Source organism: Onychomys torridus, chromosome 10 (genome assembly GCF_903995425.1).
Source record: "Onychomys torridus chromosome 10, mOncTor1.1, whole genome shotgun sequence".
NCBI classification, from domain to species: domain Eukaryota; kingdom Metazoa; phylum Chordata; class Mammalia; order Rodentia; family Cricetidae; genus Onychomys; species Onychomys torridus.
In genome coordinates, this window is record NC_050452.1 from 85,808,846 (window position 1) to 85,830,085 (window position 21,240).

General features: G+C 39.0%; 1 protein-coding gene across 1 annotated transcript; it reads right to left on the reverse strand.

Annotated features, from left to right (window-relative positions):
* Nucleotides 1-7,297: 7,297 nt before the first annotated feature.
* LOC118592552 (C-X-C motif chemokine 5-like) lies at nt 7,298-9,210 on the reverse strand. The gene is made up of 4 exons (XM_036201619.1): nt 9,105-9,210; nt 8,839-8,974; nt 8,609-8,692; nt 7,298-8,319 (listed from the first exon to the last, which is right to left on the reverse strand). The coding sequence occupies exons 1-4, from the start codon at nt 9,208-9,210 to the stop codon at nt 8,259-8,261; spliced, it is 387 nt and encodes a 128-aa protein (XP_036057512.1). The 3' UTR covers nt 7,298-8,258.
* Nucleotides 9,211-21,240: the final 12,030 nt, after the last annotated feature.

Consider the following 21,240-nt stretch of genomic DNA (forward strand, 5'->3'; position numbering starts at 1 on the left):
CTGCCTAGAACCCTGATGCTACGGAGCTTTATAGGCCTCCACACCTCTTTTTATACCACCGAAGAGGTGGGGAAGGGGAAGTGAGTGTATGTGGTGATGTGACCATAAAAGGATGGTCAAGTTGTGCCCAACCCACACTGACCACACAGGTCAAACATCCTGCAGAATTAGCTGCAAGTTGTGCATCATTTCATTCCCATTCCTTCTGGTACTCTCAACATCTGACTCTTCCAGATGTATAAGCCCCTGACTTAGAGGTAAGACCTAGGCCAAAATACGGTAAGCATTTTCTCTGTGTGAGCACTTAGTCACGAGCCACACCCTTCCTACAATGCAGTTTGGGGGCTTAAGAGACACCATTCCTACTTTCAGTCACAGCTCCTTGAGAAGGAGCGGCCCTTCTCTTACCAAATGACAAAGAAAGTTCCTGTGCGGGTTCTTGGTAGAGGTCAGAATTTGTTTGGCATGTGGGGTGGAAATATGAGTCACTTACTATACAGGGTTGTTTTAGGTATGACTTTATGTGCTTCTTTCTATCATTTAAGTAAATTCTCTTTTGCAATTTCATCAAAAGAGCATAAACACATTATCCTTTATATAATAAACTACTTGTTTCTACTATATAAGCGTGTGTGGATATCAAGGTAATTATTGTCCCTTTTATTTTTAAAGAAATATTCATACACTATAGATATATGAAAATATGTTCTTTCCTCTTCATAGTTACTCCAGACAAGTGCTTTTCAATGGTAGCCATCAGCAGCTACCATAGCCAAATAGAAATTTGGCATTTCTATTCTATCTGCATTTATATGTTTATGTTTATGGAGACACGCACTAAATACATATGCACAAAAATATCTTTTCTACACAAAAGGAATGAATGATTCTATATAGGTCATGATATACTTTACTGGTCTTCTAAAACTCGTAGTGAAATATAAAGGATTTTAACATTATTCATAATCTTTCATTTTTCTGGCCACCACAAACAACCCTGTGTATGGCTAACAATATTTGCTGGCTTCACTGTAGACTTTTTATCCATATTTAACACTAGGCAAACTTCTTCCCACATTCAGTTGGTAAGATTTCTATAGTTCTTCGAGGGAAACTATGTGTAGTATCTTCTTAGGTGCAAGGGATAGTTGCTCAATTTAGAGCAAACTGGCCTCCTACTCACTGTACAGCAGAGATTCTCAAACTGTGTCTCAGCCCTTTTGGGGGGTCAAATGACCCTTTCACAGGGGTTACACATCCCACATATCAGATATTTATATTACAGTTCATAACAGCAGCAAAATCACAGTTATGAAATAATTTTATGGGTATGGGTTACCATAACATGAGGAGCTGCATTAAAAGGTCTCAGCATTAGGAAGGTTGAGACTACTGCTATATAGCCTAGGGTAGCCTTGAACTCATGATCCTTCTTTAGTCTCCCAAATGCTAAGATTGTAGGCATACACTATGATGACCTGCTTTAAGGCAATCAATAAATGTATCTTGTCACAAAAGAGACATTGTCCAGAAGGTTCAGGAGGAAATACTAACAAGTCAATTGTTGGGTAACTATTACCAGCCTTATTAGTCAGTTTTGAGATGAAACTTCTATCTGGTAGCTTCTGTTTATTCAAGAAATACTAAACATCTGTTACTTGCCTGACATTAAAAAGTTCTTGTGTGACTTATTCATTTCACTTTTCCATATCAAAAAGAAACCTAGAATATTTCCCAAAGCATTGGGACTTCAATAATGTTGTATGTTCACCACTAGGACTATTACTGTTAATTGCTATGCCTATCATTTCTTCTGTTCCAATGGTAAAAATAAAGCATGGAAAATAATGGTGATTCGCTGTGAAAATGTGCAGAGAATATTTTATAACATCCCATTCAGTTAGAAGCAATTTATATAATATTATAATGTTTATAAATACTAGAAAATCAAGAGATATCAGAGGCCCTTAGCTTTCAAATAACTTAATAGCCTTTTTTGTTAACCTTTCATCACCCCCCCCATTTTCTAAAATGTATGGCAAGTTATTTTATCTATTTTCCCCTTAGGACACCATATAAATAGCAATCACTCAGGAAACAAGCAAGTTTCTGTGACCCAAAATAAAACCTATCTTTTTTTTTTTTTTTGTATGGATACTGGAAGATCATTTGTTCATTAAAGTTAAGACACATTTTAGCTCCGCTCGCCCCAGCACTTTGAAGTGCCCTCTCTCAGATAGTTCTTCTAAGTATGGCAGAAAAAAAGCAATCACCCCAAAATCAGGTACAAAAGCATTTGGCACAGAAGATTCTAAGGTCAGTAAAATTTTCCATTTATTGAAGCTGAGATAGCAGGCTGCAAAAATTTGTGTGAGAGCGGGAAGCAAGTGTCTTCCACTTAGTGTGGAGCTGGCAGAAAGTGTGACAATGTCAACAACATTTACACAATAGCTGAGGATTCTCCTTTCTGCCCAGGAAAGTGCAGATGAGGAAGGGCATGTGCAGGATGAAGGATCATTCCAGATACTGCCACCCAGGGGACCTGGCTGTGTTTTCTAGGCCTGAGAAATTCTATTTTGAATAACTGCATTTGCTGAGCACCAAATTCATGAATGTGACTCAATTTTTCTGCACAGTCACTGTTTGAGGATAGTGTAACCTGAGACGGCTTCAGAACCTGAGGACCCATTATCACTCAGTGTCACTCATTTTTTTTTTTCCACTGTATGCCAAGTCCACTCTTAACTTAATGACTTGGAATAACTCTTCTTCTTTTGAAGGTTTTGTTGTTATTAAACTTGGGCTCCAGCTGTTGTCCTCTCCCCAGACTTCCTCTAGTGGGAGTGGGTCTGGTTAACCAGCCACTCACACCGCTGGAAACTCAAACTGGCTGCCTGTGCTGGGGAGCTGGCTGGTGCTGGTTGCTGGGACATACCTCTACCATGATCCTCTCTTTCTTTTCCCCTGCCCTCTCTACTCTTGACCTCTCTCCCTTCAAGAAAACCATTGTTTTATGCTGGCTAGATTGTTCTGTGGATAAAAGCACTTGCCCCCAAAGTCTGATGACCCACATTTGATTCCTAGAACCCACTTTGGCAAAAGGAGACACCAACTCGCCCAAGTTGTCCTCTGACCTCCACACACATTCACAGAATTAATAAATGTAATATTTAAAAAAAAAAAGAAAAGAAAAGAAAAAAGAAAAAGAAAAACCCTTGCTTCATGGGAAAACACTGTATTTTCTATAAAAAGACCTTAAGAGGCTGGATATTATAATCATCCCCAAACCATAAGTATTCTGCACAATGTTATGTAATGATATTTGATTGACAAGTGTTTATAGGGAGGATGATTGGTCATACATTTGATAATGTTGCTACATAACTGACAGAGTATAGACTTCTCCCAAGTCTTCTAACAGATTTAGAAACAAATTCTTAGAGTACTAAAATCACTCAACTATAGTAACAATATGCATAAATTTATAAACTCTATATGGATTGTAATGTCCAGATCTCAATTTTCTCACTGTGAATAGGAGTTTGAGTTAGGAAACTGAGGACAAGAGCCCTACATCCAACACAACCCTCAGAGTTTGTGAGGTAGATGTCATAGCAGTGTGCGGGAGAGGGAGCTGAGGAATGGTATGCCATGTAAATTGCTGAGGCTGCACACCCGGAAGTAGTCAGAACTATATTTGAAGGACAACGGCGCTGGTTGTGCACTATACGAATAGCCAACCCCTTTAGACAAGTGAATCAACTCTTTTCTTTTCATCTGAAGGAGAGGTAGATCAGAGCAAGAGTTGCAATGCATTTGAGAAACACATCCATTAAGATGTTTTCCACAGTGGCCATGGGGGTAGGATGTCTTGGCAGATTCTCTAAATTTGTGAAACAAGAACCTGATATTGATAGAAAAACATCTTAGACTTAACTTGTAGGTTCCCCCATGCCACTGTTTATCTCTTCATAGTTGAGATATGAAAGGCCTCTCTCAGGACACTGGAATTAATTCTGTTAAGAGTGAACCAAGTGTCAGCCCAAATCTGATGCATATTACACATTCTGCTTCTCTTCCTTGGTTTAGTCACAGAGGTAACTAGAATTCCCCCAGGTGCTCCTCTCTGTGGTAAATTCCTCATTCTGTGACATCCAGGAAGGATTTTCAAGTTCAGTGTGTGAGAGTTTACTCACAAAAATTCTTTTCCTCATGCAAGCATTAAAAACCATGCTAGAAATACAAAACCACTAGTCATATTTTACCATAAATCTGTCACACCTTTAGAAATTGAATGTGTCACACTCAGAGGCAAGCAAGAAAGTCTGGTAGAATCAACGAAGATTACTACAAACTAAAAAAAACATTGCCTGAGCCGAGGCAGGTACACAGACTTTCTTTTTTTATCATACACATTAAGGTTTTATTAAAAATTCAATGAAATATTTATGCTTCAGTTATAAATCCCAGATGGGGAGATGAATGCAATCAAGACACAGTGATTTTCCAATGAGAGTTTTATACATAGAAAATTTTGTTATGGCAAAGGATGCCTTTTAGTTTTTATTTTTATTTTTATTTTTTTGGTTGTTTTTTTCTTTTTTTATTATTATTATATTTGTGTTTTAATTTTACACATCAGCCATGGGTTCCCCTGTCCTTCCCCCTCCTGCCCCCACCCCCACCTTCTCCCAGCCCCTCCCCTCCACAGACTTTCTTTTAACCAACCACACATTTAATTCCTGGTGTGGGGAGAGTTTCAGGTAGATGGGAGAGTGAAACAGTATGTAGAGGTTAGTTTGAGGAATCAAGGAGACATATCCTTTCAGCTTTGAGTGTGTTAGTGGAAGGATCAACTGGTAATGGCAGATATGGTGGAAGCAGCTGTTGAAAGGGAAGTATTGGCTCAGGCCCCCAAGACCTAGTTATCAGCCCAGGTTCTCAGCACAAAGAAGATTTATTTACCCAGAGGGACAGAGGGCGGGGATAAGGGACAAAGACAAAGGAGAGAGGGTGAGGGAGAAGGGGAAGGGAACCAGGGAGAGGCGGCTGGGGTATCTGTCCTGGAGAGACAAAGGACTGTCTCTGGATAGAGAGGAGACCAATGAGTCACATAGGAAAATGGTGGTTTATAAAGGTAAAGGGGGAAACACCATGTTAGAATAAGGTGTTTAATTTTAATTGGACATGTTAATTAGGTGAGCCAAAGGGGGCTTTTGATTGCTGGACTTCAATACTTTGATAGCTGGACCTTGATGGTCAGTCTCAGGAGGAGATGGTGGCCAGAAAACAGAGTAGACCTTGGTGGCTAGCTTTAGGAATGTCATCTGAAGGTGTTTAGCAGAGGGGATGGGGAAAGGGCAGGGCCTGTTTGCCATGCTCACAGTGGCCAGAGCCCCTTCAGCTGTCACTGAGTCTTCTGTCTAAGCTGGGTCTAGATAGTACACCCCAGCCCACTTTTCCCTCTGTAGAATGACCAGTTGCAGAATGGCCATGACACCTAGAATTCCAGTGAGTCCGTGGTCTGGAAGCTAAATAAACTTACCAGTTCCACATCTGGATAAATCAACAAAACCATGCAGACGACAAAGCAAAAAAAAAAAAAGCTTGCTTTACCTAAGAACATGAGTGTTGCTGTTGTCATTCAAGCCACGACAGTGCATATGACTCAAACCATCTGCTTTGGTGTAAATGGGACATGCTTTTCACTGCCCGAGAAGTACTTTTCTTCTCACAGGTATGCCTCTGTGCAGGGTTTTACTCACTCGTGCATATATTTGCTAAAGACACCACTGTGTCGTTTGGTGAACAAATGAACATATGGAATATTCATTTGTTCACAAAACTTTTATCTCATCATCCAAGGGCATTTGCTATGTTTTCATTTATTACTCTAACCCACAACAAACAATAACAAAGCAACACGTGTTGTAACTCAGTCATCTAGTATCTGAACGATGCTGAGCTGAGAAGGGCAAGGGAAAATGTCATGAAGGGATATTGCTGGGGCCAAATTGTGAAGGATGAGTAATTCTGCTGTTGTGGGCAAGAAAGGAGCAAACCTCTTAGAAGTAGAACCATAGCAAATGAAACAGAATAAGCCTGACTAAAGAACCAAACTCCCAGCTCAGAGTGTGAGGGAGATGCAAAGTTGGAGAAGAAAAGAGCCTGAGATGAGACACAGCCTTACTCACTGGGCTTTGGTACATTTTATTTTATGTCTAGGAAATAAAGAGTGGGATAATTGGCTTCTTCAGTGACCTTTAATGGGTAGAAAAGGGGAAGTCTATTTTGGCTCAGTTTTGAAAGTTTGAATGTAGCGCCCCACAGTACGACTCGTTCACCATGTCCGAGCCAGGGGCTGAGGATTAAAACAGAGACAAGACGGGGTCATTGTCTCAGCAGAATGCCGTTTATTGAAGGAGGGAGGAGGCCTTAAATACAGGCTTACAGCACAGTGGGAGAACCCCAGAGGGCAGAAGTTGGCTATAGATGTTTTACATACTTGCATCCTAGCTGTTTACACCAAATATGCAGGATACACAAACAAGGAACTTCCCTGTAAGCTGTTCAGGAGGAAGGAAACCGGCAGGGAATTAGCATAGGAGGACATCTGATCAAGGTCAGCAAGCAAGGCAACTGCTACTCAAGGAACAGGGGTCAGGGCCCAACATTTGAGCTTTGGGTCGTGACTAATTGGTCTTGATGCTTTATGTCTGGCAGGACACTATGTCTGGCAGGAGTGCATGGCAGAAGAGACAGCTTTTCACCCATGGAGGGGGGATAAAGAGGATGATAAGGGTTGGGGTCCTCATATCCCCTTGAAAGGCATGTCCATTGTGATCTAAATCTCCCATCTGGGTCCCACAGCCTAGAGGTTCCCCTGTCTCCCAACAGTACAAAGTTAGGGACTCAGCCTTTAATCCATGGGCCTCTGGAACCCTCCTGAGAGCTGAACTAGAGCAGAGATGGGGAATTCTTATCATATTTGTGTCTTCTTAGGTCCCCAGAAGCTACTGATGTCCTGCAGGACTAGCCAAAAGTGGTATAAGCTTAGAGAAAGGTTGAAATAGTGCAAGGAATTCAGAAAATGGGCCTTTCTGCAGGCTAAGGAGCTACAGAGTTCACTATGTGAACAATGTAGAATTCAGGATAATGAGATTCACCATCACAAGAAACCAGAAACAGCCTGAATAAAATTTAAACATACTTTATTTTTTTCTCCAAAATATTAACAAATGAGACATTTTAAAAAGCACAACCTTAAAATAATGGATACAATGCATACATTAATTTCCTCATAATGAAGCAGTCAGATTCTCAAAAAGACACACTGTGGACATCTAAATACCTCAGTAATGTACCATATGTTTGGAGGAGGCAAAGCAATGCATTCATATTTAAACACAATGAGTATGTTTTCAAAACTCCCTAGAGTTTTTTTTGCTAAAGTTTCTCTTACTAGAAATAACTTATAAATGTGTTTTTAATGAAAACTAGGTAAGGAATTTACCTGCTTCTTATCTTCTTCATTTACCTATAACATGCACTTAGTGAACTGGAATAATAATACTAATAAACTAGTTAATAAATAGCACACAATCAGTTTGATGATAAGTCATGACATTATGCCATACTAAGAAGACATCAAATGTCCAGAATTGTAAGATGAGAATACATTAATCCTTCTAGAACTTACACATTTAGAAATTCTAAATAAGGAAATGTATTCTACATAGGTTCTGCATAATATACCACCTTGCCAATACCATAAAAGTTACATACCACCCCAGGCTCTGATGTGAGAAAGCTCAACACACACAGGCAGAAACAATGAAACAGTTCCCATTTCATGAGAGAGAGGATGAAGGTGTCCCCATCTACAGCTTCTAATGGAACTTCATTAATCAGTTAATTCCACAGCCTTCCCATGAACACTACAAGTTATACATACATATATATACACACACACATGCATATAATTTTTAGAGACAAAATGCAATAATAATCTTCAATTCAGGATATTTTGAAAGGTTAGCAACCTAAGACTCTTGGCTTACACGCTAAAATGTCACAGTTTCCAATAGTGTAGCAGACAGTGGAAAAGAACCAGAAATGCTTTGCTAAATACTCATAGACTGAGCAGGAACAGCGGTTCCCCTTTCCTCTTCAGAGCAGAGCTCACAAGGAAAATTACTAGGGGAGAAATCAGCCCGCCTTTCTTGTCTTCATTGGTGCCAAAGTCCTCAGAAAATTTTCTATTGAACACCGGGCGATTTTTCCACTGCAAGTGCGTTCCTCTTAGTTTTCTTATTTCCACTGTTGAGAAAAGAATTACATCAGTAACTAAAGTTCCTCACTCTAGCCTAACAACACACACACACACACACACACACACACACAAAACAATGAGTTCTGGGTTATTGCTCAAATATGTGGAATTTGTAATAATTATGTCCCCGGAACACCCCAAAACAACTTTCCCTTGTGAATCCTTTATTATAAGCCCTGTTTAGAATGTGGTGCTCGAATCTCAAATTGTCAGGGAGAACTAAGACCTTGCAGTCTGCAGAGACTAAGAAACCCCAAAGTCCAAGGTCGCAAGTACCTGTCTAGTATTTTCTGAATGATTTTTTTCATCAAAGGAGCTTCTGGGTCCAGACAGACCTCCTTCTGGTTCTTCAGCTTGGCTCTGCAGAGAGAGAAGGAAATGGAAAAAAAAAAAAGGACGCACAGGTGAGCCACAGTGACTGAAGATCAGGGCTGGGGGTGGGAGGGGGTGGAGGACTTCCCTCTCCCAAGGTCACCTGCACCCGCCAGAGCAGTAGCTGAACTCACATGACTTCCACCCTGGGACACTGTGGACCTGCAGCAATCACCTCCAGATTAGCGATCAATTTGGGATTAATTTTTGGAGTTACGGTTAAGCAAACGCAACGCAGCTCCGTTACTGGCACGACGGCGGAGGGACCCCCTGCGGAGGAGACGTGGTTATAGAAGGGTGCTGGCAGAGCCCTTTCCCAGCTCCTGGGACCGGGTGACTGCGGTGGCCCGCTGAGGTGTGTCAGGCACCGCCGTGCGCCCTGCAGGAACTGCGCTCTCACCTTCTGCTAGATGCTGAGGCAGCGTGAGCAGCAACAGAAACGCCAACAGCGTGAACAGCGAGCGGGAACCGCGGGGGATGCGGGCACGGCGGGTCGGGAGGCTCATTGTGCACAAGATCCTGGACCAGGGAGCACAGGTTCGAGAGATGCTGGAGGTGCTAGAGCACTGCATTCTCCAACACGCTGTACCCCCCTTTTTATCTGCGCTTGTCTCTTCCTCCAGGGAGGAAACTTAAGCTTGCTGTTGCTGGGGAAATTCCCTGGACTTGGGAGTTGGGAGGGGGGGGGGGGGGGGGGGTGCGGTTCAGAGGGCCTGGGCAACGGGATTAGGGAGGAGGATGGCTAGAGGAGTGGCCCCTTGCCAAATCAGAGAAGAATGTTGTAGTCCGGCCCCAAGAGAAGAAGGCTGTGGCTCCTGGCTCCTGCCAGACAGACACCCTTTGGAGACCTCTGCCCCTCCTGTGTGTCAGGGCTAGTTAAGCCCAGCTTATACAGGGAAGACACAGCCCTGCGGATGTCCTTCCTTTCCATGTAGGAAGACAGAAGCCAGAAGAATGAGGTTTGACTTCAGAAAACCCTCTGTAGGTCTTTCGACCTTATTACTACAAACACTATTGTTGGGCCTGGGTGGAGGACGGAGTGTGTGTGGGGTGTGTGTGGGGGTGTTCAGCAGTTAAGAGCACTGGCTGCTCTTGCGAAGGACCCAAGACCACATGGAGGCTCCCAAGCTCCTCTAGCTCCAGTTCCAGGGGATCCCACATGCTCTCCAGACCTCTGTGGGGCACCTGCACACATTTGATGCACATACAGACAAGCAGACATTCACACATACTCATAAATAAAAATAAATTTAAAACGTGTGTTTAAAAAAATGAAATCTATTGTTATTCTGGAAATGAAATCTCTGACTAGAACTGAACTAAATCAAAAACAAAACAAAACAAACAAACAAACAAAACCTTTCTCTCTCCTTGTACACAGGTCATTGTAAGGGTCCTCCAGTTACTTAACGATGCTTTGGGATTCTTTAAAAGCCAAGAAAATATGATGAAAGTGTCTTTACTTCCACTTGACATCAGTGGCAGGAATGGCCTTCAAATTAAAAGTTGCTTACTGGAAGTCCTATGTTTATAATTTAGCAAGTGTGTGCATTTCTAGTTGGTTTAATAAACAAAATCCTCAAAAAAAAATTACCCAGGAAATTACTTTGGAAGGATGATAAATACTTTGCATCTGGCTATTTTTTGCTATTCAATTAGGGGAGGTCTTTTTTGTTTTTCAAGACAGGATTTCTTCGTGTAGTTTTGGTGCATTTCCTGGATCTTGCTCTGTAGACCAAGCTGATCTCGATCTCACAGAGATCCTCCTGGCTCTGCCTCCCAAGTGCTGGAATTAAAAGCATGGGCCACCACCCAGCCAAGAGGTCTTCTTCTTATATGCATATTCTTGATTCAGTTTGCCAGCAAGATAGTATCCATTCTGACTACCTCCAAGAAACTTCTTTCCCATAGACTTCTGAGAATTTTCAGCGAATCAGTGGAATTTAAGGATGCTCTACAGCCTGGAGAGACCTCCTGAAGATGAAGGATGAAATGACTTCTGCTATCTAAAGGTCTCCCAGCACGGCAGTCATGGCTATAACACTAAGTTGTACATAAGCTTTCTTTCATAAAGATTTAACGAGATATCACCTCTGGACAGTTCTCAGAACCTTTGGCCTCATAGTAGGCTGGCAGAGGAAGTCTGTGAACATGATAGCTGTAAGAATACAGTCTTGGAAGGAAATTATTTTATTTGTCCCCTGTAACTATGGGATCCTCCATCAACTCCTGCCCTCATCCTTTTTTTTTTTTTTTAATAACACCTCCATTGCTAAGGAGGAAGGTGTCGTATACCTTTGAACTCACATTCTGGAAGGAGACTTGGTCAGTTGAAGGAAGTTGAGAGGTTTGGCAAAGTTGTGAGAAGCCAGTGGGAAGTTCTGAACCCAGCAGCTTCCTGATACCATCAGCATCATACCTGACTCAACGAAAGGAACCCTTCAGCCTTCTGGGGAGTGGCAATCTGTAGCCAGCAGCCTGTAGATTTATTAAACTGACTGTTTAGAGATTAAAATGCATATACAGACAAAAGATAAGCTGTTGTTAAACTGACTGTAAAGACATTGAGCAATTAAACTCAACCACAGAAAATAAGCCACATTCTACTAAGGCTTCATGAAAAATGCAATTTAATGACACCAGCCATTGAGTGTTTAAAGTGTGTGTATACGTGTGCATACACACATACACACCTAGGTTATTTACAAACAAGCTATTTTAAATATAACCGAGCATACAGATTAGTTTTGGCACAAACTGATAAGACTGCACAAAAGGCCACAAAATGAGAGTGTCAGCTCCCCTTAACACTATGATAGGTGTGCTTCCCCACCTGGTTTGCACTCTGAATCCATTTGTCATAATTACTTATAGAACGGAGGGAAGAAAAAGAAGATATCTATATCTGGCACTCTGGTAGGAGAAAAATCAACTCTGTAAGTAGACTGTGGGTTGCCCAACCTAATCAGGAAGCAGTATGCAACCCAATCTGGCCTTGCATTGAACTTGTTCTGGCCAACTGCCATGCCTGGCTCCTGTGTAGCCATCTCTGACATTGGCTTATGCAAAGACAAGTAAGAGTGGGAAGGTCCAAATACTCTTTGAGAATGACAGCATTAACACTCAGTGGGTATAGGGCACTTTAAAAAAAAAATGGCTTTTGTGTTGTCAATTTAAAGTGCAGCTGATTGTCTTCAGTGCACTGAGTCCAAGTAGCAGAAGAAAGCTATGTTAGTGATTCACAACAGTAATAAAACAATCAATAAATCTACAGTCACCCTTACAGCCACAAATGTTTTCTGTTATAACCTAATTTTAGTTATCATGCCACAGTTATTTAATATGAGCAAAAGCATTTGAAATGACTTGCGGCAATCAGACCACTTTCATGCTCATTGTTTCCCAATCCTCGCACTGATTCTTTGAGAAAACGGAGAGAAACTTTCTTCACTCTTCATTAGCCACAGAAATCAAGGCCAATAAAGGAATTAAATGCAGACTAGGAAGCTGAGCCACTTAGCAAACCGGTTACCAGAATGTTTTAATGGTTTCCAGGTTCCAAACTATTTTTTTTTCATAGTTGTTGGCACACATCCCCCAGGGGCTCTTCACAATCTGGTTAACCACTTCATTGCATTGCCCAATGGTATATTTATATGCTGAATTCCTCAGCCCACCTATGCTTTTCTTTGAGGGCCTCAATAATGTTAAAAGTCCCAAAGACTTTCAAGTAACCAGAAACGTTCCCCTTTGTAAGGCCAATTAACAATGTTATGTGCTATGAAAAGGCTTTTCTGACAAAGCCATTGAACTATCTCTCTTTCATCTTTGGTCTTTGACCATCTAATAGTCTTACTATAAGTACTGCATGAAACAGAGTTTATAACCCTTCATGAATGCTGCTTTTGCCTTCCCTAAGTCCATGCATATTCTACAATCAAGGTTGATGCTCTCTGTTCCTCCAATAGCCTGCCATCAGTTTCAAGTTCACTACTGCATGGGCTATGAGACTATTAATGTGAAAGAGTGAAGGTCACTTGTTACTTTTTTAGTGTTCTGTACTCTTACAGTAGATCTTTAAAAAGAGAAAAGGACGGGACAGCCGCGTGTTCTGAACCTCTCTACTTTTAGAACTCTTCTACTTCTTGTTGGCGTACTCTCATGTTGAAAATTATTTCTTGCTTATTCCTAAAGAAAATTCAAATGATAAATTTCATTCTTTACATTCTACACTATTCCACTCAGACTACTGAGAACCCAGAAAAATATCTTGATGTTAAAGAAAGGAAAATTATACAACTAAAATATTGTCCATGTTACCTATTTCCTGTGACCTTAAGGTTGCTGGAGAAAGACAACAAAGATGAAAATCTAATTAAGTTACACAGCGCTGATCGTCAACAGTGTGACAGAATTACTCTAAAACCCTCTCCCAGCTATCAGTGTGGCCTTAAAGTATGAGACTGAAGATACGGTACAGGCCCTTTTAGGTACTTTATTGAATTCCTATTTTCCTTTCTATCTGCCAGTCTTTAGATGGTGTTTAAAAAATACCATGTCCGTGTAGTTATTAAGAAAGCTGAGATATCAATAGAAGGAAGAAAGTAAGCAACTGTGGAAGTCACTTCCTCATATGCAGAAGGGAAAAGCCAGTGACTCCGGATTAACTTTGCAATGTCAATGACTCTGTCTTCCTCTCTCCATATTGGATTCGATCACCCATGGAAGAGGCAGTATCATTCAGGGAATAATTTTGTTTCAAAATTTCTTTGCCATTAAGGTAAATGTCAAGAACATTTTCTTTCTTTCTTTCTTTTTTCCCCCTTTGTCCATTATTCATTCTTGCCACCCACTTCTGATTCACGCTACTTGAGAAGGGAGTAAATCAATCAAATTTGACTGAGCCCATAATGAATGCAGTTTGCAGTAACCCTGCAATTTCTGAGTGGATGGGGACTCTAGCATGCTGCCTCTGAGATGCTGTCCAAATATAATTGCTTGTGGTGAATAATAACAGGCAGCACCAATGAGGGGAAAGATGCTACTTAAATGTTTAAATATTTCTGAAAGACTTGGGCTTTTCAGAAGAGGAAGGATTCATGGCTTTCTTCCGAAATTTTGTCTGTGCCAAGCAAAAAGTAATTATATCAAAAATAGAAAGGAAATCGTTTTAGTGGTAGCTGCTCTCGCTAATTTTCAAGGCTGATGAGGTAGCTCAGGAGCAAAGAACACTTGCTGCTATTACAGAGGACCCAAGTTCAGTTCCCAGAACTCATATGAGGCAGCTCACAACTTCCTATAACTCCAATTCCAGGGAATCCAATGTCTTCTTCGGACATCTGAGGGCACTTGTTTGTATGCCTTGTGCACATACATACATATAAAATAATTTTAAAGTGAAAAAACTTAACTCCTTCTGAGAAAGAACTTTACGATGCTGTAAAAGTCCTTTATAAGGAAGTTAGACTTTTAACACTATGCTCAATAATGGCTGTTGGCTGTGTGGTTTCTAACTAACACTACCACAGCTTCTCAGCCTTTTGGCTAAGATCAAACACAGTACCTGACAGTCACTACCTTCACACCCATGTTTTGCTCTTCTTTTCCTTTTGGCAGAGCGTTCACCTCTGTAGAGCCTCACAGTGTAAATCAATATATGCCTCCCACTTAATGCATAGTAAAATTTCATTACTTCTCTAACAGAAGAGATTGAAGTGTGCTTATGTATTTATGATATTATGCATGTTTTATATATTTGTGCATGGTATGTATATCTATGCATATTATGTATTTATGCATGATCTACATACTTCCTCTATAGTGACAAGTATTGGTGAAATTATTAAGGCCACTCCATGTAGTTAAAAGAGAGGTTTATTTTGTGGGGTAACTTACAAATGAAGGGATAGGTTGCAGGGTCTGGGAAAGGTATGGCGCAGTCCGGCTGTGTTCTCTGGAGAACTCTGCTAGATCTACCTCCAGCGTCCAGGGTCCTGGAACCAATAGAGTGACTTCCTCTCTATCCTGGGTCTTCTGCTTCCTCCTCTGCCCTGCCTTGTGGGCGTGACCATTACCGAAGCCTCAATGGGGGTTGGAACTTCCAGGCAAATGCTGGGATGGCTACCCACTACAGACAAGTCTGTTTTTCTTAATACCAAAAAAAAAAAAAAAAAAAAAAAATAGCAAAGACTTTGTACTTGACAAGCGTCCAAGGCAGTGAATGTATGAGCCTTAAACGTGCATTATGGACAAGTCATGACCACTAATCTTTTGTTAATCTGGTTTGAATTCTTAGTGAATAAGGACTTTCTTACACATTCAAATATTATTTTACAAGAACCTGAAATTAGGAAATTGCTCTCACTGACATAAGAATGTGTTGCAATACCAAGCCCAAAGTCACAAAATCCTAGAAATTCTGGCTCATGTCGAAGTATGAGTACCTTCTTTGCCACTGGAATTTCAGGGCATGGTTCCCTCTAGAGAATAAATGGACCAATTTGCTTCAATGTTTGACTTTGGCTTCCAAAAAGTTCACTGTTAGTAAGTCAAACTTTAAAGTCATTTGCTTTGAAACAGAATGTACTTTGGGGAAAGGTTTTATTTGTTGCCTAATTTAAAATTGAGAGTAGACCAATAAATGTTATGACAAGATATTATGTCATAGAAAAGAGGAATGTAGTAGTGGTTAGTGCAATAGAATGAAACAAAAGGCTGGCATCTGTCATAATGTGGCTATACACGATAGTTGTTAGTAATGATACATAAATAGATAGGTAAAAGAAAAGTTTATATCCCAGTATATAATCATCTTTCTGTGGTGATTTGAAAATAAAATAATTACTCACATTGAGGTCCTATATAGAAAAAAAATCCTCTTCAGTCATGAATGCTGACTTGCCTTGCCAGATTCTAGCATATGATTTTCAGTATAATCTTGAGTAATTTATCACCTTAATAAGTGAAAATATTAATACTGGCACTGGTCCCTATGACACTATTGAGAGGAACAGGACAGCTATGAATACTTTAAAAATAATTGTATGGTACATTTAAATTAAGGTAAAATTTACATAATGAAATGCACATATCTTCAGGGTACAATGTGATATTGAGTTTTAAAAACTGTCAATAATTACTCAAGACAGAACATTTTCATTCTCTAGTAAAATAAGTGTTATTTCCACTAAATCTCTCTTCTAAAGAACAAACCACTATTTTTAGTTTAGGTCTTCCCATTCCTAACTTTCATGTAGTCTTTTGTACAGTGCTCCTTTTGTTCAATCTGATGTTCTTGAGATGTATCCACGTCATTGCAAGTACTAATAGTGTGCTCTTTTTTTCTATTGGAGATTCACTGAATAATTCAATGAAGCATTCAATTATACAAATATGTCAATATTTATTTATCTATCTATGCATATAGATTTGAGTAATTTCCCCTCTAGAGTTAAAAAATTAGCTATTCCTGAACCAGTAAGATGGTTCAGGGAGTAAAGGTACCTGTGGCCAAGACTGAATTCAAGCCCCAGGACCTAAATGGTAGAAGGAGAGAGCTGGGTCCCCATGTTGTTCTCTGACTTCCTCTGCTGTGCATGCTATACTCATGATCATAAAATTTCTTTGGTGTGTGGTAGGAAAAATATAAACATAAACTTATCACCACTCTTTGTTGTGAGATGTGACATCTAATTTTTATATATTTTTTGGTTTGAATAGTCTCTGTGGACCAATATAATTTCATAGAAATGCTACTGTATAATCTGAGAGAGGATCCACAATTCATTAGAAAATCTCCTTTTGGAATCCACCTACTGTGCAATGAGTGGTTCAAATTATGCACAGAGCCCACATAGAAAAGAACCAGGCTGCCCCAGCTACAAGTTCTGGTTGATCTCCTGGCTCTTTTATTGTAAGCAAACAGTTTCACATGACTCTAACACAAGCCCTATGGAGCAGACGATCATTCAGGCAAGTATATTCTCCAATGAGCCCAGACAAAAATGAGTACAATATAGCCACAATGATGAATCAATATTGTCTTAAGCCACTGAGCTTAGAGATAGATGTTTATACAGAGCATTTTCATTTCAATGGCAAGCATATAGTAGTAGAACTACAAATGCATAGGGTATGTATATGTTTGATGGAGTAGACCTGTAAGTGGTTTTTAAAAGAGCCTAACTTGCCATTGCTACTTTAAAAACTTTAGTAGCTGACAACTAGTGTTAATTCAGTGGCTTTTAGTTAGTATTTTTGTTTATTGATGATGTTCAACACATTTTCATGCACTCATTCAGCACATATGAATCTTTTTATGAAGTATATTTTTAATTTTGTCTGTTTTGTTTTAATCTTCATTATTTTAGCATTTGGTCTTTTATTTCAGTCTATTGTTTTTAACACATTTTTTATGGATAGATAAATGTATTATGACTCTACCTCAGTGTGCAGATTAAATTCAAATTACATTATCTTTTTTTTTAAATTGAGTTAGTGTTTCACTATGCAACTCAAGCTGGTCATGAAAAATGATTCTTTAGTCTGAACTTTCTAAGCACTGGGATTGTGGTTATGTGCCATCACACCTAGCTTGAATTTTCACTTCCAAATTGTATTTTTTTGTGTTATGCTTAATCATATTTCTGAATGTACCATGTAAGAAATCAGTATCTATCCCAAGATCCTTTTTAAAACCTTTACCCTTAGCTTTATTGTTTATATAGACTATACTATACTGTATATACTATACTATATATTTACTATATTATACTGTGTCTAATTAAATTTTCATAAGTGGATCGAATTATTGGTTGAGCTTCACTGCTCAGCTTTGGTCTCCATATAAACACCCTTATTCTAGTAAGATTCTTTTGGAACTTTCTCCCATTGAATTTTCTTGGTACCATTAATCAAAACTCAAGTAATTCCATACCTATGTATCTATTTCTGGACTTTTTGGCTTCAATATTCTATTTACCCTTGTTTACACCAGTGTCCCTACTATTGTAGTTTAATAAAAAGTCTTAAAATCACACAGTGTGCTTCTACTAACTTTGTCCTATTTCAAAATTTAATAATTAAGATTTATTCATATCAAAATAAATACTATAAATGATGAGTCAACTTTAAAAAAATCATTTTGCCTCACTATAATTCCAGTTTAGATCCATTATCTAAGAAGAGCTGTCACCTTATTAATGGCAAACTTCCTACTCTATGTACATGGTATAGATTTCTGTCCATTTATTCAGGGCCTTTTGTTTTCTTCTGAGGTATTTTGTAACTTACAGGGTCAAATCAGTTTTCATATTTTTGAAAAGTCATTTAAGTACATCATGATTTTGATGCTATGATAAATTGCAAATTTTTAAGTTTTCACTTCCAATTAATTGCTGTTATAATATGCCTAAGTAATAGATTCTAATATGTCAACTTAATATCTTGGAATTTTGCTAAATGTATCTTATAATTTAGTTGATTTTGTACATTTAATTTTTTCTACATAAGGATTATCTTCTACTCAAATAAATGTATTTATACATCTTCCTTCTTGGTATTTATTTATTTTTGCCTACTGTACTGACAGTAGTCTGCAACATAATATGAGATTTAAGTAGTAAAGTGGAAGTAACTGTCTTGTTCTCTTTATAGTAAGTAGCATTATTTGATAATTCTGTCAAAGTCAGCTATGGATTAATTAACAGCTTTGTCTACTATTAATTCCTGAGTGAGATGAGATAAAATTTTCTGACTATGATTCAAGTTATGCCTGCTGTCAGCTTTGAAAATTTTTAAGTACTTAAAGCATAACTAATAGGCATAAATATATTATAAATATATATAAATATATAAAAATATAAATAACATAATAAATATTGTTATTTTTCTCTTGACTTGATCACTTACAACTCTGAAGCATCCTTCACTACCTCTAAAAACACTCCATTCCTTGAAATCTGCTTTGTCTAATGTTTATAAGGTATACTAGGCTTCATAAAGTTACATGATAATTTTCCCCATCATTTAGCTTTCAATTCACATGTGCCTTTATATTTAAAGTGCATTTAATATGTAATGTAATTATGTCTTGTTTGTTTGCTGTGATAATCTGTCTTTTTATTGGAATTTTATATGATGTACACATAAATGTTGACTTTAAGTAGACCACATTACTTTTTTCCATTTATGATATTCTTTATTAATGTTTTCTTGATATGCATTAATTTTGTGTTCATATTTTATGTCCCTGGAGTTCATAAGATGTAGCACAATTAGTTTCTGATTATCACACTTACTTTTTCTCTTTGGAGCAGACGAGGGCAAGTACTTCCTGCTATTTTCTGTTTTGTTTCATCAGGAAATCTATTGGAATATAGAGAGAACCTGTGTTCAATTTTAATCAAGAGCAGCCAAATGTCAAAAACTAGGACACATTAGACATTGACTGTTCTTTCTGAGAGCAGATATATACAAAATAAAAGTGTATGCTGTTAAGAACATTGCAATGCAGGAGGATGTGCAATGTGTGAAAACACTGGGAAACAACACAGCACTTAACACCACTAGTGCTTGCACAACTGAGTCTATCAGCGAATCTGCAATTGAGCCTTCACTTTCCATAACTATGTATTTACAGTGATGTGTTTCAGCATCTTTAAAGATGTAAATTATTATAATACAACAAAGAGTATTTCCATTGCACAGTTACCATCACTTCAAAGAATTCTACATCAGTATCTGTACTAAACTATATATATATATACATTAACCCATAATTCTTACCTATGTTTAGCCATGTTGCTTGGTACCTTTTTTGAAGTTCTGCCTTGTCATCTTGCTTCCTCTGTGTCTGGCTGGCAACTCCTGACTCAGCCCTTCTCTTCCCAGAAATCTGTTGTCTGCTTATCCCACCTATACTTCTTGCCTGTCTACTGGCAATCAGCATTTTATCAACCAATCAGAGCAACACATTCACAGCATAACAGCATACAGAACAATATCACCCATCATTTCTCCTTTTCTTTCTTTTTTTTTTTTTTTTTTTTTTTTGGTTTTGTTGTTTTCTGTGTAGCTTTGCACCTTTCCTGGAACTCACTTGGTAGCCCAGGCTGGCCTCGAACTCACAAGATCTGCCTGCCTCTGCCTCCCAAGTGCTGGGATTAAAGGCGTGCGCCACCACCACCCAGCTCTCTCCTTTTCTTTCTATTTAAAAGGAAAGTTTTAACTTCAACATGGTAAAATTACATATAACAAAACAGTTATCAAGCAAGAATTATAGTTATATTATCTAGTCTATTTGTATTTGGCAAAATTAAAGAAAATATTCTATCCATCCTATTTTTGTTAGTCTAAGGTTTTATATCCATCTTATCTCTTATCATAACCATGGAAAACCATAATTATAACTATCTAGTCTTAAACTATATCAAAGACCCAAGAAGGATATACTGTTACCTAAGCAAACAGGAAGAGCATTGTAAGCATCCTCTAAAATTCTAGAATGACAGAGACAGCTGGCTGTCTGGACAGTCACCCAAAGTTCTTCTGCAATGTTGGGGCATCCATCTGCAGTCTATAGGCCTAGAGTCTCTAAGTTACTTTTCTCTGTGTCCTGTAGAATGTCTGGCAGTTTCTTCTGGGAAGCAGGAACCTGAGGGCCCATCTTGCCTTGTAAAGTTCAGTGGTCACCTTCTTATAGGTCCTACATGGCAGTCGATACAACATTTTGTCAGGCAGTCCAGGCAAGAACAGTTTCTTGCCCAAATGGCTATTTTTGCCAAGAGGAAGATAAATTCCATAGAGTGTCGCTCATCTTTCTCTTTCAAGTAACTCGGTGCTGCCAGGAGCAGCTGTGTCTCATTGTCCAGGAAAGTCTAAGTTTCTGCAAACAGTCACCTTCAATGCAATGACAGCTGCACAGTTTTCTTCTTCGTGACAAGCTCTATGCCCTCCATGTGTCCCAACCCAATGTTCATGATATAAGAACCAACAGCAACTCCAAGAGTATATTATCATTATTACAGAATTATAATGATCACACCACAGTGTGAGTGAGTGCTTCAAAGAATCAATGGCTGCTGAGACACGAAGAATCCATGTCTTCCAGGAACCAAACTATGAGGCCAGGAGGAGCAGCAGATCCTCTGGAGATGGAATTACAAACAGCCTCTGACATGGGTGCTGGGAATTGGAATATGGTCCTAAGAAAGAGCAACAAAAGCCCTTAACTCCTGAGGCTACTCTTCAGACTTTAGACCTTTTTGTTGTATTTCATTATAAGTGATAGTTTCACAGTGCCAATAAAAGCATTTAAATCATGCTGAAGAAAAAAAAAAAAAAGAGTCAACAGCATTGATTGACAGAATCTAGTGTCTGTCCAGAGGGCCTGCTGGAAGATTGTCACAGTCCTTTAACCACTTCTTCTGCTCATGAGAGTGCACTTTTCTGAAGTAGTCACTCAGATGCTGTCCAATCAGGGCCAACATTCCTGACGCATTCGTAACTACTTTATTAAACAATGTATTCAGCCATTC